The 20,537-nt window shown below is 36.4% G+C and overlaps 1 protein-coding gene across 3 annotated transcripts in view; it reads right to left on the reverse strand.

The window, feature by feature from the left end:
- Positions 1-5,111: 5,111 nt before the first annotated feature.
- The window catches only part of NIBAN1 (niban apoptosis regulator 1), a 67,985-nt gene continuing 52,559 nt past the window's right edge, over positions 5,112-20,537 (reverse strand). For all 3 annotated transcript variants that reach the window (XM_058176550.1, XM_058176552.1, XM_058176551.1), the window contains 9 exons: positions 19,654-19,769; positions 19,361-19,465; positions 18,248-18,410; positions 16,893-17,080; positions 16,087-16,248; positions 15,380-15,490; positions 13,288-13,395; positions 11,798-11,909; positions 5,112-11,399 (listed from right to left, as the gene is read on the reverse strand). In XM_058176550.1, the coding sequence (XP_058032533.1) occupies positions 10,147-11,399; positions 11,798-11,909; positions 13,288-13,395; positions 15,380-15,490; positions 16,087-16,248; positions 16,893-17,080; positions 18,248-18,410; positions 19,361-19,465; positions 19,654-19,769 (2,318 nt within the window). In that variant the 3' untranslated portion in view covers positions 5,112-10,146. The remainder of the gene's footprint in view (positions 11,400-11,797; positions 11,910-13,287; positions 13,396-15,379; positions 15,491-16,086; positions 16,249-16,892; positions 17,081-18,247; positions 18,411-19,360; positions 19,466-19,653; positions 19,770-20,537) is intronic.

Below are 20,537 nucleotides of genomic sequence, written 5' to 3' on the forward strand. Positions count from 1 at the left end.
AAGTTTTGTATCACCTGACCCTGCTTTACTCCTCCCCCCCTCCCTCCCGGATGCAGTGATACGTGGAACAAACCGGCGGGCTACCTCCTAACCTGAACGTGGCTGTCGCACTCTCAAAAAGATAAGAACTTGCTCTAGCGGCCGCTCTTTCTCACTCTTCTCGCTCTCCGTCGAATACGTAATTTCCGGCTTTAGGTTCGGGCTGATCCACGTTTGAAAACTTATACCCAGCCAGGGCTGAACTTAGAACGCCGCCCCCCCCCGCAATACATTGAATGTAATAGGTCAAGGGTCTCCACCCTTGGCAACTCTAAGCCTGGCGGACTTCAACTCCCAGAATTCCCTAGCCAGCAAAGCTGGCTGGGGAATTCTGGGAGTTGAAGTCCGCCAGGCTTAAAGTTGCCAAGGGCGGAGACCCCTGTAATAGGGAATCTTCCTGCCCCGAGATGTCGAGCGTTCTTGTTATATCAGCCGTGTTCGTAATGTGCAGGGAAAGAAGGGAGGCTTAAGGAGGTCGGAATCGGAGCCACGACGGCTCGATGGACGCTACTCGGCTTCGGAATAGCGAATGCGATCGTGGCGAACCTGCGCGGCTCGGAGTTGGGCTTTTAGAAGCTTCCCCGAGCGGACGTTCTGTCGCTCCCCTACGTCGCAATACCAGGGCTGTGATCTTCAGAACGGCCTGTTTCATGCTCATGGTAGCACTGATGTTGTCACTGAAGTAGTGACACACCTCCAATTTTTGTTTTTTTTAAAAACCAAGTTAAAAAGAAAGCTGCGTCAAACCGAATTGTTCGCTTTCTGCATTTTCTTTGTCAAGGACCACTAAATTCATAATTTTAAATCCCGCGGACCACTAATGTGAATTTTTTTAAAAAGATAAATAGTATTTAGTGCAATATAAAAATGCAAATAATTTGTCTGAGGAGCAGCAAATTTTTCTCATGGACCACCAGTGGTCCGCGGACCACCAGTTGGTGACCGCTGCTCTATTTCTATCTGCAGCTGAACCTGACGCTTTGTAAATCAGATAAAGAGACATCTCTTAAACTAATTCCAAAATGGTAGTTTGGATGGAAGGTATCCTAAGCATCTTCATTATATTGCTGCAACCAACAGGCATGACCTCCATCAGGAATCAGTGGGGAAATGGTTGTTTCCCGTTATTTATTTGTCAAACATAACAATATATATATAAGTATAAGCATGAAATAACCATACGAATTGGATACAACCAAAGGGAACATTAGGACAGGAACGGTAGGCACACTGGTGCTCTTATGCACGCCCCTTACAGACCTCTTAGGAATGGGATGAGGTCAACAGTAGATAGTCTTTGGTTAATGCTTTGGGGATTTTGGGAAGAGACCACAGAGTCAGGTAGTGCATTCCAGGCATTAACAACTCTGTTACTGAAGTCATATTTTCTACAATCAAGATTGGAGCGGTTCACTAAATCTATTGTGTGCTCGTGTATTGTTGTGGTTGAAGCTGAAGTAGTTCTCACTCAAATCTTTAATACTGCTTTTCATTTTTGAAAAAGAGTTAGAGCTTTGGTTTTTGGCAGTCCCTCAATTTGCATATTTATTTATTTGTATCCCATCTTTAGTATTTGTTTTACAAAAAAACATATCCAACACAACTTTCTCTTCCAATTTTTCCCAGAACAACAACCCTGAGAGGTGATTGGGCTGAGAGTAACTGGCTTAAAGTCACCCAGCTGTCTTTCATGGCTAAGGCATGAATTCATGGTCTCTCACTTTCTAGTGCCTTAACCACTAGACTAGACTAGACTAATTCAAATCTCTCTCCCCCTTGGTCCACCTGTCATCAGTTCTGGCCCATTTCCATTTCAATTCTTTCTCTTGATTATATCGTATACTTTTGTTTGTTCTTTTATCTATTTTATCTTGTCCTGTAATGCCAAGCATGTATCTTTCCATGTATCTATGACCGAAGCAGTCATAGAATGGATCCTACTTGATAAAAAGCGTCCACTAAAGAGACCTAAAACAAGATGGATCGATGACATCAGCAAGTATTGCGGCCCCAATTGGCAAAAAAAAGAAAAGAAAAGAAAAAAGCTCAGGATTTTATTGGTTGGAAAAATGTGGAAGAGGCCTTCCTCCCTGCAGTGGATAGACAATGGCTAAAATGATGATGATATCACATATATCTAGTAAAAAACAATCATGTTCTAAAGTTTTATATATATACCAATAAAGATTACAGGTCATTACAGGTCATAGAAACAAACTGTTGTATTAGCTATTGTTCTTATATCCAAGGTTTAATCACATTAAATAACTGTAATTCAAGTTCTGCCAGTCTTCTGCAAGCAGAAGGAAATATGTTTCTGAGATTGCCAGGATTCTAATATAAGCAGGGAAACTTTTAGACAAAAGCATGATGTAAGACTCTTCAGTTTGAAGAGTGCCAACATCACAGTAGCAATTTCTGTTGTAAAACAGAACCAGGGAACTTGGGAATCAACAAAAGATTTAGGCACAGTCTCTCGAAAACCTCCAGAAATTTTCTTATCATTTTCATTGTGGCTTAAAAAAAAACCCCAGATACCTGAAGTTTTTAGAAATCAATGTTTTGTGCCCATTAAGAAAGACTATTAAGAAAGATTATTCACAAACAAAACACTTTCAGCCAGGGGTGAAATGTAAAATTTGTTACTACTGGTTCTGTGAGTGTGGCTTGGTGGGGGGTGGGGGGGTGGGGTAATGTGACTGGGTGGGCGTGGCCAACCTTTTTTTTTTAAAGCTTTTAAAAGCATTTAAAACCTCAGCTGAAGAGGTTGTAAAACAATACTTTTAAAAGCCTGTGATGATCAGACAACTCAGCTGGGATCGCCAGAGGGAAAAAAGCTTTTAAAGGGTTCTGACGATTCCAGTTGAGCTGCCTGATCACCAGAACTTTTAAAAGCATTTTTTTACAATTTCTTTGGCCAACAAGCTTGTAAAAAAGATGCTTTTAAAAGGTTCTGACGATCCCAGCTGAGTTGCCTGATCGCCAGAACTTTTTTTTTTTTTCTTAAAGGAAATGTCTAGTTTGATGAGAAGAAGGACTAAGGGTGACATGATAGTGGGTGTTCCAATATATAACGGTATATTCCAATATATACCGTATATTCCATATATATATAACCATATATTCCAATATATACCTTCCCTGTCCTAATATTCCCTTTTTTTACTTACTCTTTCCACGTAATCCAAATTATGTTTATAGTTTTGCCTGTTAACTTTTTTTTTTCATAAAAAAGTTTTATTTTTACAATCATATCAAACAGCTCTTTGGCCAACAAGCTTGTAAAAAACATGCTTTTTTTAAAAGGTTCTGACGATCCCAGCTGAGTTGCCTGATCGCCAGAACTTTTAAAAGCATTTTTTACAACCTCTTCAGCCGAAGTGGTTGTAGAAAATGCTTTTAAAAGTACTGGCAATCAGGCAACTTAGCTGGGATCGCCAGAGGAGACTTTTAAAAGCTTTTTTTTTTACAACCTCTTTGGCTGAAGAGGTTATAGAAAAAATGCTTTTAAAGGGTTCTGATGATCCCAGCTGAGCCACGCGATCATCAGAGGCTTTTTTTTTTTACTTTTAAAAGCATTTTTTCAGCCGAAGAAAAAATGCTTTTAAAAGTAAAAAAAAAACCTGACGATCACGTGGCTCAGCTGAGGCAGGGGGGCTGGGATTTTTGCTACCGGTTCTCCAAACCACCCGCCGCCATCGCTACTGGATTGGGCGATCTGGTCCAAACCAGGAGCATTTCACCCCTGCTTTCAGCTCAAGTTGATGGGATTAAGAAGGACAGGACATGACTTTTGGGAGATAATAGGATTAACCCATCACCATTAGAATAGCAAAAGACATTGCACACACACACACACTGAGCATTTCAAACACAAAACCTCAAAGAATGTATAAAAGCCCACCTATCCCAATCCCATTTTGTCAGCTGTCCCAGAACTACATGCTGTTGTTGGTTCTGCTCATCAATAAACAGAGTTCTTTCCAATCAGCCTCCATTTTATTTCCAGCGCCTTTCTCCCGGATTGGAACCAGATCGGATTTTTCTTCCTACACTAACATCATCCAGGACAGTCAAGATACAAGTTATTTTATGCTTCATTAGCCATTATCTTGAAGCTAAATCAGATAACCACACCAGGAAGGTGTATTGTTTTAATGCTGGAAGTATGGGTGTACCCCCTCCTCTCATGTTACTAGCCGGCATCCATTCTAGTCATAATTTTTAAACAACCTAAAGAGATTGCTGAATAAATAAGAATCCCTCAACTTTTCTCCAGTTTAAAAGCTAAAAGACTAAATTTGTACGAGGGATACGTTTCCTAAATTGTTATTTTCCCTGTTTGTCTTCCAAATATAAAAAATAAGAAAAAATAATTGCTACCAACTTGCCTTCCATTGAGGACCTGTATACTGCACGAATCAAGAAGAGGGCCGTGAAAATATTTGCAGATCCCTCGCATCCTGGACATAAACTGTTTCAACTCCTACCCTCAAAACGACGCTATAGAGCACTGCACACCAGAACAACTAGACACAAGAACAGTTTTTTCCCGAAGGCCATCACTCTGCTAAACAAATAATTTCCTCAACACTGTCAGACTATTTACTGAATCTGCACTACTATTAATCGTTTCATAGTTCCCATCACCAATCTCTTTCCACTTATGACTGTATGACTATAACTTGTTGCTGGCAATCCTTATGATTTATATTGATATATCGACCATCAATTGTGTTGTAAATGTTGTACCTTGATGAACGTATCTTTTCTTTATGTACACTGAGAGCATATGCACCAAGACAAATTCCTTGTGTGTCCAATCACACTTGGCCAATAAAAATTCTATTCTATTCTATATTTCCACCATTTACTTTCATAGCTTCAGTCCTGCACTGTATTCATTATCTCAAAATTAGGTGTTTGTATTTATAATCTGTATATTTGCCCTTATTATTGCAATGGGTTGCCACTGTAATAGGCAAATATGATATTCACTGGGATTTTGTAAATACATAGCAACACCACGCCCAATAAGTTCCAAATCTCTTTTGAAGAAATGCACATTGTGAGAGATTAATATTTTATTTGTAAACATGCAGTTGAGAAAAGTTAACCATATTACATTGCGTTTTGTAGGTTCTTTTAGTCAAGTTGATTATTCAAATGAAATATGTACACATAAAGAATTTTAAATGATACCTGGAACATTCTATGCATAGGAAAGAAATCATCTACATATGAAATCAGAGTATATCAGATTTTTAAAAGTCTCAAGAAAAGAAAATTTCTAAAAAGATTATTTATTATTAAATACTCAAATCTTCAAAATCTTTTTTGAAGAAAAAGAATTTACTTATTTTAAGACTACAATCCTTTATATATTCTCTTAAGGCTCAACTACAAGCAATTGGAGCTATTACAAAATAAAAATAATTCAGATTTAATTGTAAGTAAATATTTAAATCCCTTGTTTGAGGAAACAAGTATGTATCATAAGCATGACAGTCAATTTTTGAATGAAAACGGTAGACCCACATTAATTTTATCTCCCCTTTATGAAATCTAATAGAGCTGGGCATGCTTTGAAAATAATGCAAAAAAGATACTTTGGTAGATAGGGGAGCATAAGCATAGCATTGCTCTAGAACAGCTAAATTATTTTTCAGTCCCCTATGGAAACCTGAAAAAAAGTTTGCACCTTGAAAGAGATGTTATGCCTATACATGCTTCATTGCACCTGTACCAAGTTATTTTTTTAAAATATAAAGATCCAACACATTTTTCTTAAGATCTCATGTTATATTCAATAAACTTACTTCCACATCAAATACTACAGAATGGAGGTTAGGAAACATATTATGAAAACATATTGTGAGAATAGGAGCACAGCATAGATTATTATTTTCAGTATCAATGCCAAGTTTCTTAGAACATCATAAAGACACTCTGCTTCTGAAATAATATTCACCACTGCTTTAAGAGTCATGTAAGTTGACTCATTAAAGCAGCTGCATCTTTTTTTAGGCTCACCTATGAGTTTGAAAAAAGGAATGGTGGCAATAATTAATAGTAGTGGAAGAGCATTTTCTGAAATCTCAGTATGCTAAATACTGGTTTATCATGTACAGGCTATGGCTATGAAAGTTTTGAAAACAATTCAGAAGGGTTGTTCATAGTACTGCTACTATTAATTACTGCCACCATTCCTTTTTTCAAGCTCATAGGTGAGCCTTAAAACAAGATGCAGCTGCTTTAATGAGTCAACTTACATGACTCTTAAAACAGTGGTGTCTTTTTCAGACTTTCAGAAATCTGAAAAAAGATATGAAAGTTTTAAGTAGAAACAGAGAGGAACTGTATTTCTACTCACACAAGCTCTGCAGTATTTCTTCCAAAGTGTGCTTTGGCATGCATGGTTAATATCGATATAGAATATATACCTAAATAGAATCTTCACATGTTGTTAGGCAGTGCTCTCAAAACATTTTGGACAATAACTCCTATAACCCAGTAGTGGGCTGCAATTAATTTAACAGCCTAGTGACTGGTTGGGTGGGTGTGGCTTGGGGGGTCATGTGATTGAGTGGGCATGGCCAACTCGACATCACTCACGGCAAGGTGGGGTGGTGGAGGTAGGCAGATGCTGCAGAGACAGGGCAATTTCCTCCATACCATTCCAAGCCCCTTTCCCACCACTCTTGGGCTGACAAAATAAAAGCCCATTTAAAAATCACAACTGCCTGCCGAGCCTGCCTAGCGCATGCTGGCAAAAGGAGGCTAGGGAGAAAAGAAGAGAAGGGCCGATGGAAATGCCCCATTTTCTGCCTCCATTCAGCTGTCTACGCCATGCTCGATCAGGATGGGGAAGTGGGGGGGGAAGCAAAAAGCCCACTTGGTCCGTATGTACTCATCAGCATGTCAGAGAATCTTTCTTCCAGCTCGCCGGTTTGGACATTGGGAGGAGTAGATTGTACGCCCTGAACTCCATCTGCTGCTGCTCTAAGCCCGCAGCCTGGCTGCAGTCGACCATCGGCCAATTTCAGCGCTTGCGCAAGGAACCTTGGAGGAGCTTAGCGGCAGCATATTGCATGCTTTTCACTCCAAGCAGCCCTGGAAAACATGGCTGGGGCAGAGTGATCCTACCTCCAGTGGTGGCATTTGCCAGTTTGGTGAACTGCGCATAATCTTAACTACCGATTTAACCGAACTGGTGCGAACCGGCAGCAGCACACCTCTGCTATAACCTCTGATTACTCATGGTAATTGTCCAAAATACTGACATTTACTTGGGTCCTTATCCGAACTCTAATGCTTTGAGTAAATGTTTACTTCCAATATAGGAATATATTCAGTCTAAACATCCTTTTTAAAAACAAACAAACAAAAAAGACTTGAATATATAGATGTGAGGATATGTTTCCTATTCAAGCACAAATACTAAAAGACTGGAATAAATGTCATTCTATATATTGTATTACAAAGAGACAGCAGATAACTGGTTTTGTGTATAAATAACAATTCAGCTAGAATATTTTGCTGCATTAGTACATTTTAATTTTTTTTAAACTTATACTGTGAGAATTAAAATGGCAATACCTGAAAATGGCAAGGGCAACCAGCCAATGAAAATCTTGCCCTGTTTTCATACGTGTTGCATTCACTGCACACAGGTAGAAGAGGGCAGGGTTTTGATTGCCTAGTTGTACCTCTTCCCATTTTGAAGCAGTGGCTGTTACTATGAATGTTTCTGATGCTTGACAGACATAATTTTGAAGCAACGCTAATAGCAGGAATTAAATATTTAAAATCTCAAATTAATTCACATTGTAATATAACTATGACAAAGATTAGCAACTAGAGATTTTAGGGCTAAATCTGCCCTCTTTCCCTTTTCCCAGTTGTCAAATAATGAGAAATCAGTTGAAAGTGGTAAGTGCTGCCTGTGACAAGTGTAGAACTAATTGGTGACTAATTGTTTCAATTATTTTGCTAATCTGCTATCATTCAGTTTTTTCCCCCTGCATGCACAGTGAAGCTCTATTGTTGTACAGGTCAAATCCTAGGTGTTTTTTTTTTCTGTTGCATGACTAACAGTAAGGCGACATATTTTACTGTTCAGGATCTATAGGAAATGGAGAAATGTAGCCATAAATACAGTTTATAACACTTCTGGGATATGGGATACTAAATGCATAACTGACACAGCATGCTATCACTTATTCCAACATGTTAAAAAAAGAGATATGTAATCATGCAAATTTATTGAATGTCTTTTTTACTTCATGCACTGAACTAAATAGTAGAATGATGGCTTATCATCAAAATAATCTGATGACCTATGCAATTAAAAGGTATTTGTGCAGTTTAGAGTTCAAAGAATTATAATCTAAAAGTATTTTAGTTCTCAGGGTTGTGAACAGCAGTTAGAAAACAGGGATGATGAAATATGAGCAATGAGTTAGTAAATTTAAATAGTAATTTTGTGGGAACATTTTCAAGCAGTCGTCATTCTCTGCTTTAGCTAGAGACTTCTCTTCCTGCCCAAAATGAGTGCCGAATTTCTATTTGCAGCTGCTCTGGAATCTGCTACTGCAACTAATCATGAACTTTTAAAATTGTTTTACAATATGTGATTTGTTATTCAGATTGACTACATTTGCGGCACTTGCTTTTAATAAATGAATGAACTTACTTGCCCTTGCCCTCAATTTTAAAACACTGTACTTTGTGGCCATCTGCTAGCAGTCCAACCAGTCTTATTGCAGTGGGTTTCCCTTTCTCCTATTCGAGGACAGGAGTCAGAAAAAAAATCATTCTAGTCAGGCAAACAAAAGTGACTCTTAGCCCTTAGAAGGCTGTTTTCAAGTTGAGAGTCAGAGGAGTGGAGTTATAAATGCCCTGTCCTACTCCGGAAGAGTCATTGAATATCCGAAGCCCTCTTGTTTGTAGAGATAAAAAGAGAAAATAGGCAGGCATTATTCAACTACACTGCACATGAACAATTAAAGACATTCTGGTTTCCAGTCTTCTAGCCAAGTTAGTTCAAGGGTTTTGGACTAATCCAATTGGACTGATCAAGGGTTCTGGACTGATCCAATGGCCTGATCCAATGGCTTATACTACTACTTGTCTCCTTAATTAGCACAATCAGAATAAATGGTCTCAGATAAATAATACAGAAATTGCCTTACAGATGTAGAACGTGTGCAGGAATAGAATTCAATATTAGGAAAATGGATTGCCACCATACTAAGGTCTGAATTATTAATTATTGGCTGGCTTGCTTCTGTTTCATTTTTGTGCGTGGCACAAGTTACAGTAAAAAATTGTCATTCCCTTTGAAAAAAAGCAGGTATAAAGTGCTCCGCAGAAGGTGTAGAAAAATAGGATAGAAAAATCTGTTCCAATTATTCTGGTAAATTTTAAATATAGCAACTATAACAATGGTAAAAGAAGAGGAATTAGTTCTCTCCATTTTCAAAATATCTGCCAAAGCTTTTAAGTACAAAAACAACAATATACCTATGAAAATCAAAACACTATGTACAATTGTGTTCCCTAAGATTCCAGTAAGGAAATTTTACTATTACTTCTCTTAAAGATTTGCCTTCCTTTTTTCTTTATTATATACCACTATTATATATATTTTTCTCTTGCAATACCTGATTTTAGCACTTCCTTCTAAATTCTACTGAGAGTCACTGACATCTCATCCACAAATAAATTGTTCATTGTCAACAGGGCAATCAATATTCCCAGTGAACTGTTTTTTCAAAAAATAGGAAAGGCTAAGCATTCTGTCAAGTTATAACTGGTAGTTTGCAAAATTCTTCACCATTTGAGTGATGATTCTTTCATGATTCACTTCTGAATGAGTAAGTGGCAAGAAGCAGCAACTGACAGAAGAGTATTATTCAAACAATGCAAATTTTCAGAAAGCCACAGGTTCAAATTAAAAGATGGCTCTCAAGTAGGTTGTGAATTTTGAATACGTCTCTCCATTCTAGTTTTAAGGAAAGTAATCATAACTTGGGCTCAGGCTTTAAATTTACAAAATTCTATTTTGTAAGTGATGAATCAGAACAGTCGCCCTCAGGTTTTTTTTCATCTTTCATCACTTTTAATTGTATCTGCAGCATCCATTTCCAGCAAGGACTCACCTGCTTGTTCAGAATCACCCCCTTGATCAAAAGTGACATTTTCGGAGTCCATGCTTACCACATTGTTAGCATCAGTTTCTTTTACTTCTAAGAAAACTACCAGAGGGGGTGACTCGGTGCTTGAAGATTCTGTATGCAACATGCTTTCTTGAATTTCAAAGGAACAGCTCAAGAAGGGTGGTATCTCTGTTTCCTTCAGGACAGATTGCAGAAGGGACAATTCTTCTTCATGAGAATCTATTTTAATACGTTGTCCCATTTGGGAATGATCTTCCTCTGGAAAAGAACGGAGGGAGGAAAATCCTTCCCTTATCTGGTCAGGTTGTTCACCTTCAGCATGTTCTGTTTGTGACTTCTGTTCTTCAGACACAACATTACGAGGTAAAGGGACTATTTTACTCTGGTCAGATTGACTGCTTTCAGTCGATGTCTCTGTTTGAGACTGGTCATAGGTACCATCGTTCTTTTCATCTGGGTGTGCGATGTTTGGCTCTGTGTTCAACTCTTCCCTTGAGATATCACTGGGACTCTGTTCTTCAGACTTCTCAGAAGCATCCTGATGAATTAGGCTGCTTGTTTCCCCAGAGCTACTTACAATATTTGTATCATCTGCTTTTACAACAGGAGAAAGGGGCTTCTGCATATCACCTGTTTGATGGTCCCCTTTACTCTTTTCTTGTGCTTCTTCCTTTGGGTTTGACATTCCACACTCCTGTAAATCTTGTTCTTTGTTTGTAGACTGTTCATATTCTTTCAGTTCAACAGTCAGGGTCAACAAATTTCTAATTTCATTCACATCGTCGTGAACTGGAAGCTCTTCTTCTTCTGCTGTTCCTTTATTTTGTTTTATTGTGATTTCACTGGCATTTGTGATTGGAAAGGCTCCCTCTACAACAGTAAGTATTTTTGGACAAGATTCACTGCCACCGAAATCTGAAATTATTATCCCCTCTTCTTTTGTATTCCTAGCCTCATCACGTTCCTCTTCTTGATGCAGTTTTTCTGTTAAGAAAACTTCATTACTTCCAAGGCCAGCATCTGATTCGTCCATCAAATTGGGGGCTGGTCCTCTAGCTGGGCTAGCCTGGGCTGATTCTACAGGCGTTTTTAGATCACTCAAACTGGAGACACTTTCAGAAGGCAGGTTTATTTCCTCATACAGATTATGTTTCTTCAGATGGACTGCTTCTTTTATCACTAAGCAAGAGATGGACACAAAGAAACAGAGAAAAGATATTCAGCCATAGAATAAGAGCACGAAAACATGCTGAGAACAAGGCAATATTGTTTTGGAAGAACTAAATGGAGGGAAGCGTCTCTTCTCAAATCATCCACAAAGTCAATAAAGCACCTTCCTCAATCCTGTATCCCCAGATGTATTAGTCTTCAACTCTGACAATGCCCAGTGAAAGTATAGATAATATATTTTTATTTTTCAACCCTGTTTTAAACCTATTGATTTTTTGGAAGAATCCAAAAAATGTTAAATGAAAAAAAGATCAAGGTAAAACTTAAAACTCCTTGAATTAATCAGTTCATTTTTATACTTAAAAAATTAAAAATTAAAAAATGAATCCCAGAAAAAGCGAAGTTACCTTTTGAGGTTTCATCAAGCAATGTCTGAAACAAAATCTCTTCATAGACATTTTCAACTTGGATCAAACTGTTATATTCAGCAAAGATGTACTGTTCATACTCCTGAAGCATCTATAGAACAAGATGTAATTTAAAGTAATAATGGCTAATTAGAAAATAACACATTTACAGAAAAAATAATAAACTCTAATACAAGTGAAGATTATTAGAATATCTGAGAGTAAAGGTGTCTTAATCTATCTCTGAAAATTTCACTGGGAACTGCCACAAGTAAGCACAGTGAGTCCTCAGACAGTGGAAAGACAATGTGGTTTGCAAAAATATTATGAATACAGAATATCAGCATATTCTTCATTTACTAGGAAAACAGATAGATCTCTTAATTCTTTTGCTAATCACTCTTTGATGCACCAGGAATGTAGCTATCAATTTTCTAAATGGGTAAAAATTTATCTCAATTGATTAAAAATCATGGAGCCTTTTGCAAACTGCCCTCCTCTTTCTCAAGCTCTGAGAACCCATCACAAGAAGGTGCCACAAATACTATGTACATGTTTATGTCTTTCCATCTGTTTTTAAAATATCTCACTCGTACATATATCTGTTTCTTAACAGAATGTCCATAAGAAGAACTGCATGAATTAGTTTTTCAAGTAAATATAACATGCTTTATACACGGGATTATATAAATTCTAACTCATTTTTATACCATGTTTCCCCAAAAATAAGACCTTCCCCAAAAATAAGACCTCCCCTGAAAATAAACCCTCCCAAAAATAAGCTCTCCCCTGAAAATAAGCCCTCCCTGAAAATACTTAAATGCATGCGCAGCCAGTCCCCACCATTTCCTCTGGTTAGGGTTAGGGAGACAGAGCTGGAAATCAGGTAGGACGGCAAGAGGATCCCCATCTCGCTCCACATGCCCCAAAATAAGACCTCCCCGAAAATAAGGCCAAACACTTATTTCGGGTTCAAACAAAATATAAGAGAGGGTCTTATTTTCGGGAAACACAGTAGGTATAATATGCAAGGAGTTCTTTGCAACATATTATCATTTTGCCCAAAGTAACTTTTAATTATCTTTTAATATTTTAGAAGAATACAGATCCTCTCCAAGGTCCCCTTCAATTCTTGTATTTTATGATTTGTTCTAACATGAGAAACTAACCACATCTTGCACCCAATATGTTCCTTTGGCTTAAAAAAAAAAAGACTATCTTTTTTACAACAACCTTGGAGTTTTAGGAAGAGAGATAGGTTTAAGAAAAACTTGTCATATGTAATCTAGAACAATGAAAATCAACAGGATTTAAATGAATTGGCCCTAAGAATAACTAAGGCCGATTCCAACTCATAGTTGCTGTCTTGTCTCTAACATTTCATTTCCACAGACTTTAAAACTAAAGAACCATTTTCTGCTAACATAATTAGCATTTTCATTTTGATTTCCAAATCCTTTTGAGTCATATATGTCAATATATTAACCTACCGGTTTACATGTTGAAGCCAATGTCCGCTGCAGTGTGGGCAGAGTGATCTGGACCAAGATATCCTGAAATATCCTCTTCCGGATAGTACTGCTGTCATAATCATATTGCTGCCATATAGGTTGTGTAAAAAGAAGAATCAGGTATGAGATTTTGGAGAGCTAAAGACCTACTTCCCAACTTCCTACCCTGCTAATGTACACTAAAATCAAGCATAAAACCAATAACTATCTATTCCTTCATATTTATCTCTAGGATCAGAGCCAAACTCAATGTTATCTTTTTTATAAATATGTAATTTTTACTAAGGAAGTTTTCAACAGAATAAAAGCAATGCTGCAATTTGAAAATCAGAAGAATAAAGAAAAATAATAATTAAAGAAATAATAATGAGAGAAAGAAAAAAGAAAGAAAAAGAAAGGAAAGTTACAAAGATCTTAAGAAGATAGAAAGTCACTTCTTTGTAGCAAAATTGGAATAAATTTATTTATTTGTAGTGTGTTTATTTGTTAATTTATTCATTCATTTATTCTCAATATTAGATCCAACTAGGTATATGGCATTGTATCAACATGCCTTTTATGTCATCATTCTAAAATGTACCTCTATGGGTGTCTGGGGTTACAGTTTCCAGAATCCCCAGCACATCTAAATACATCAGGTTGGCAAACTGTCAGCCCTACAAGGGTAGAACCAGACCAGGCGATAACTCTGTGGAAGATTCACAGTTATTTTTACTAAGATTGGCTATAGGAATGTAAAACTGCAAGTCTGATTATGCTCCCTCTATTGTTTCTCTTATAACAATATATATAATAATATATATTATATATATATATATTATATATATAACAATACAACAATAACTATTGTTTCTTTTATATTTAGGGAAGTCTCTGCAATGTTTGCACATACTTTCTACAAATCCCAGACTTAATCTTTGTTTTCTCACTTTCTTTCATACCATAACATTTCCCCCATTTCTTCTTCAAATCCATTCTTTTTATCTCCACATTAGTTCAAATTTGACTAATCTTGAAAAGCTTAGCAAGGATGGAAATGGCTAAGTAGTTCAGTGGGAAACCATTAGGAAATACCAGAATTATAGATTGGGAAGTTTTAAAAAATGCAAAAAAAAAAAAAGTAGGAAACGATTTCTGTATTATTGCCAAGAACATTACATGGACTTGTCCATTAAGCCTCCAAGAATCAAGTTTGAGTCCAACAAGACTTTACCTTTTTATTTTATACAGCGGCTTTCTAAAAAGCAGATTTCTATTTAGGGACTACTTGGTTTGCTCTGAAATCCATATCCAAAATTCTGTATTTCACCCAATCTCTACCAGGACACTCTGGAGTGTATTTAAGCTTATCAACACATATGAAGGGGAATTGGAAAAATAGTCATCTGACCTTCTATAGTGTAGCATAGGATGCAAATTCAAAGGCATACATATATACACTTTCTATATTTGCTGCTCACTTTATTGTCAATTCTCTCAATTATTTTTGGTAAAAGTGACCTTAGGCCCATGTTGCACACATAATATATGACAGTATATGCCAATTCAGAATTGAATTAGAAGTCAGACTTCTAGTTATTCAGAAGGTCAACGTCAGATATACTAGTTAATGCAACTCAGACTCCATATAGAAATACATTTAAATAGGATGTAATCCATATTTTGCCTAGCAAGAACAAACCCAAGTTTTCCCTTCCTTCAGTAAGTTTTTCTTAATGTTTTCCAAATGGTAGCTATTTTACTTTTTATCTGTCTCAATTTCCAAATTTCAATTTTCAACTTCTTCCCCTTTTAGATGTACCATTGAATTTATTTTTTCACAAAAGCAGCACAGCTTTACTGTGTTTTTAATATATTATCATGATCACCATTCTCTATCAACACAACACAGATTAAAGACATACTATTAAAAATATGTGATATTTTACATCTAGACAATTCAAATAATTATATTTATTTTTCATTAACAGAAATTCAGAAAAAATACATAGTTTGGCATTTGGATTTTATAATGAACATTATAACCCAACATTCCTACTTTGAGAACAAGCAAAAGAAATAAATACTTTACCTTAAGAACACGAAGTTTGACTTTTTCTATGGCTGTTGCCATTTTGGTGATGTCTTTGGAGTGATTTAAACCTAGTAGCTGCTCAAATGTATATACTGCATTTTCCAGAATCTAAAAAGAGATAAAAATAATTGCCTTATTTATTTTCTTGCAGAGGTCCATGTGCCACTCTGATCTGTCTCTTTGTCAACATCTAGTTACTTTATTTGTACATATAAATATTTATTTACAAGGCGTGTTGGCAATTTTTTCTTCTTATTGCAAATACCTTTGTCTTTATGAATTATTACATGAATTGTTTTGTACACAAAGTTATAATGCAGGGTTCTTTTTGTTTATGTTAGTACATTATATGAACCCAACCCATGTATTAGAGATTTTAAATCATGCTCAAGAAACTGTGTCTTAGCAAAGTCCACAAACCATGGTTTATATCATCAGAACCTTGCCAAATGGGAGTGAATCTACCTGTCAGTGTTCCAGAACAACCCAACTTTATGATTATGTGATTCAGAGATTTGATTTAAGGGGTCTTAGTTATATCTCTAAAGGGAGTTCTAACTTGCATTTGGAAACCCAAATCATTAGAAATCAAAAAAGGGGTAACCAAGTATTGGTTGGCAAGTAATCCAAACCAATATTAAACTCCTCAGAAGATCGGCCTGCATATGGCTGATGGTCAAAATAGATACGAATCCTTATCATACCTCCTGCATTACATTATGTGTCCTCTGGATAACCAAGTCAATGTTGTGGAATTTGAAGCGGGTCTTGAGATCCTGAAGTTGCTCTTGAAGAAAATTGACTTTTAGATAGGAAGGCTCCATTTTGACAGAGTCATGTGGCAGGTTCATCAGGTGATTCACATTCTGTCAGAAACACAGATTGGGAAGGAAGTAGATTTTCCAGTAGTGGTACATTTACATTTAACCTGGTAGTTACACAATTAAAGCAGCCCTTGGTGTCATATGGTAAATGAGAAAGGTTTCTGGAGTTCTGCTGGCATTTCTCAGTAAAAAGGAATGATTAAGCTATCATAGAAGGAAAGGAAAGGCAACGGTTGACTCGTGTCTTCTGCTGCAGTTTATCTATATTATCTATTATCTAAATATAGATATATATTATCTATATCTAAAAATTACCTATATTTTTGTAGGTACAATTCTGTTTTGTACAATTTTTTTTCCTTTCAAACATGTTGTTTCTGAGATTTTTCAAGGGAATTTGATTGTTTAATAATAAACAAAAATATGACAATTCCAGGTTATAGAATGTTGTTTATCAACTTTTATAATCCTGCTCTATACATTTCAGGTGAGACAGGTTCTTCTTATTTTTAATGTACAGATAGAAACTAAGAGATAGTTATTTGCCAAAGGCAAGAGTATGGGATCTCACTCAGACTTGACCAAAATAAAACTGTTATGCCTCAGAGGATAAACCGAAGGCTGATGACCCCAAGTGACTCCCATCCATACAGAAGGCAAACAATTTAACATCATGGCTTCCTTACCTCATTTAGTGTTGCAACATCATTTGTTGCTTGAAAGGTTTGGCTGATTGCATTGACTTCCTTTTCAAACAGCAGACAGACTTCGGTGAATCCAGAGCTTACTGGCCCCATGAGTTCCTCCAGTACAGAAGCTAAAAAGGGCTGAATACTTTCACTGCAACAGATCTGGATAGGTTCAGTTATGCTCCCTGAAGATTTAAGATAAACCTGAGTTGAACGCTAAGAAGGAAGAAGACTTTAAACAAAAAATGCCATCTTATATAATTTATTACATGTAGTCCACCCTTACTGTCTGTGCATTCAGCAAACATTTGAATTTACAACAGCACTGAGAAAGTAGATTTAGAACCAGTCTTCAAACTTTTAGCATCCCTACCAAACACCTATCACCAGTTGGATTGCAGGACTGGGACTACTTATGTATGCACATAGATATCATATTGTAGAAATGCAAAATTTATGAGTTGATGCATTTTACATACTAGCATATAGGGGTGGTATTCACTTACATTCGCTACCGGTTTGCAAATGTGAGTGTGCGCTTGTGATTTAAATAACTAGTAAAAAGGATTGATTTAAATCAACTTGATTTAAATCACAATTATTAAAGAGCAATTGTCATCTCTGTCCCGCAGCAGCTCCTCCTCTGACCTGCTGTTGACTCACCAATAGTCCCAATATTGCAGAATATACAATCTCATGCTAAATAACTAAGCTACATTTCATGCTGAATAAACTAAATTATTAATGTATCTTAAATAGAAAACTACCTTTAAATAGATTTTTACTCAAAAAGCATTTTATTAAAATAAATTTGATAAAAATAAAAAATTCCGATTTAAATAAAAAACATCAGATTTTTTTTATTTTTTTAAAAAAATCATCGATTTTTATGCAACCCAATTTATACTTTTTTAAGGGGGGAAAAAACCCTAATTGTTCAATGAGGCTAGTCCTGATAATGTGCACAGAACTTCAGGCCAAAACTGGAAGTGCTATTGATCATCTTCATTTGTACTATACTGTTTATAGTTTGTTTTTTGCTTTTTGGTTTTTAACAAAACAGAATTAGATCATCTACAATTTTAATCAGGCATTTGTTGCATCCACTTAAACAGGGATTTCAAATTGTTCTTTCCATCTCAAAAGAAAACAACATGTAGTGTGAACATATTATGAAATAAGCTTAGGCCCATGCCATATAAATGTAGATATCCTCAAAAGGGGCAAACATAAAAAAAATCTGAATTAATTTTCTCTTAGCCATATGCAAATTAGTATTGTCAACTGATACTGTGATTAATAGATGTAAAAAGGAAAAATACAAAATGCCGATTGTGTGACATTCAATTTACCTTTTATTTTCGTAGCCAGAAAGTCTTTCGAAGTCACAATCTGGTCTATATTTGAACGAATAGTTCCCTCTAGTCCTAGAGTGACCTCTTTGCATTCTTCTTTCAGAGAACGTAAACCATCTGATACCTGATCAAGTACCAAATAGTATGTTTCTTCTAGAATCTATAACAAAAAGCATGAATAAAATTATTTGCCAGCCATGCGAACCAGCTCCAAACCAGCTTTGTGACTTAACCATGAAGTTCATGAATGTTCTAGTAATTAATATATAACTATATATATATATATAAATATATAAAAATATAAAGTAGAGAGTCACATATTTTGTTGATACAGGTAGTCTCTGACTTTTGACCATAATTGAGCCCATTTTTGTTGGAAAGCGAGACATTTGTTAAGTGAATTTTGCCCCATTTTACAATCTTTTCCCCCCACAGTTGTTAATTGAATCATGGCAGTTATTCAGTTAGCAATATAGTTGTTCAGTGAATTTGGCTTCCCCATTCACTTTGCTTGACAGAAGATTGCAAAAGGTGATCACATGACCCTGGGGCTCTGCCTGGCATCTGAATTCTGATCATGTGACCATGGGGATGCTGCAACGGTTGTAAGTCATAACAGTCATAAGTCACTTTTTCACTGCCATTCAGTTACAACTTTGAATGGTCACTAAATGAACTTTTGTAAGTTGAGGACTACCTGTAATCATTGTCTCTCAGTAGCTACTTCCAGCTGCAACACCTCTTGATAGATATACTAGGTTCCAGATTAAAGAAAGAACAAATGGTTTGGAAATATTTAGTGAAAAGAAGTCTTGAGTTTTGCCATTTGCTAGCAGGGAACATCACAGAGGAGTGATGGTGATGTTTTCAGCTAATTACATTTATAAATAAGCTGCTTAAATTTGAAACACACTATTTTTTTTTAAAAAGGTAACATCAATCTTTGAAATATTCTACTTTTCAAAAATGTGAAAACAGTCTCCTTTTTTTTTCCAGCTCAAGACTTACTGACTTCATATACACATCCACATTGAAAAGAAGTAGTTATTATCATCTTATGAGTTTGTTTTTTTTTAAAAAGAACTTCCTGATCAGGAATATGGTACTTACACCAAACCATGCCCGCTTTCGGTCATTTCTTTTTCCTTTCATTTTAGGGAGCACCATGCTCTGAAGGCTAGATAGGAGCTCCTCCATCACAAGGTTGCTAAGAATCTGGAAAGAGATAAAATTTAATATTTTTTCTTTAGCCTCAAAAGCACAGAAATTGGTTTGACCTGAGAATGGTTGAGATGAACATCCTTTTCGTAAAAATATTTCCATAAAGAATGGAATTCTGTCAAAAAGAATGGAAGACTTTTCATAAAAGTTTTTTATTCCAACACTTCCTGATGTGTAATTACCTGATTTTCATTTCCTATAATCATTTCTGACAGCCCATAATGGCCTTTCTCCTGACGGAAAAACTGGACCGCTTCTAAAAATGCTTGACTTTCAAAGGAAGGCTGTTTGAACGGATCTGAAAGACACAAGAAACAACCAATTTGGATAAATAAATGTGATGTTGTTGTTTTTTTCTCATAGTGTTTTAATGAAAATAAAAACCCTGAATGCTCCTTTAGCTATTCATTCTGGATAGCAATAGCACTTAGATTTATATACCACTTCACAGTGTTTTACAGCAAAAGCCTCACAGCATCCCAGATCAAAAGGATCCTGATATTAATACGTCATTTAATCGACTTTTATTAGATTTGAAATTTATTATTTTAATTATACTAAGATGAATTGTCCTGATAAAGTATATAAGGCTTGAGACAACCAGATAGAAAAAAAACCCTACCTTTCTGACTACCTGGATCAGAAATCAACATAGATATCTTTAATTTGACCACTATATAGCTGTTAAAAAGGGACACGGTGGCTCAGGGGCTAGGACGTTGAGCTTGTCGATCGAAAGGTCGGCAGCTCAGCGGTTCGAATCCCTAGTGCTGCCGTGTAACGGGGTGAGCTCCCGTTACTTGTCCCAGCTTCTGCCAACCTAGCGGTTTCGAAAACACGTAAAAATGCAAGTAGAAAAAATAGGGACCACCTTTGGTGGGAAGGTAACAGCGTTCCGTGCGCCTTTGGCGTTTAGTCATGCTGGCCACATGACCATAGAGATGTCTTCGGACAGCGCTGGCTCTTCGGCTTTGAAACGGAGATGAGCACCGCCCCCTAGAGTTGGCAACGACTAGCATGTATGTGCGAGGGGAACCTTTACCTTTGCCTTATAGCTGTTAACCTC

This window comes from Ahaetulla prasina, chromosome 3, assembly GCF_028640845.1.
Source record: "Ahaetulla prasina isolate Xishuangbanna chromosome 3, ASM2864084v1, whole genome shotgun sequence".
In the NCBI taxonomy this organism is placed as follows: Eukaryota; Metazoa; Chordata; class Lepidosauria; order Squamata; family Colubridae; genus Ahaetulla; species Ahaetulla prasina.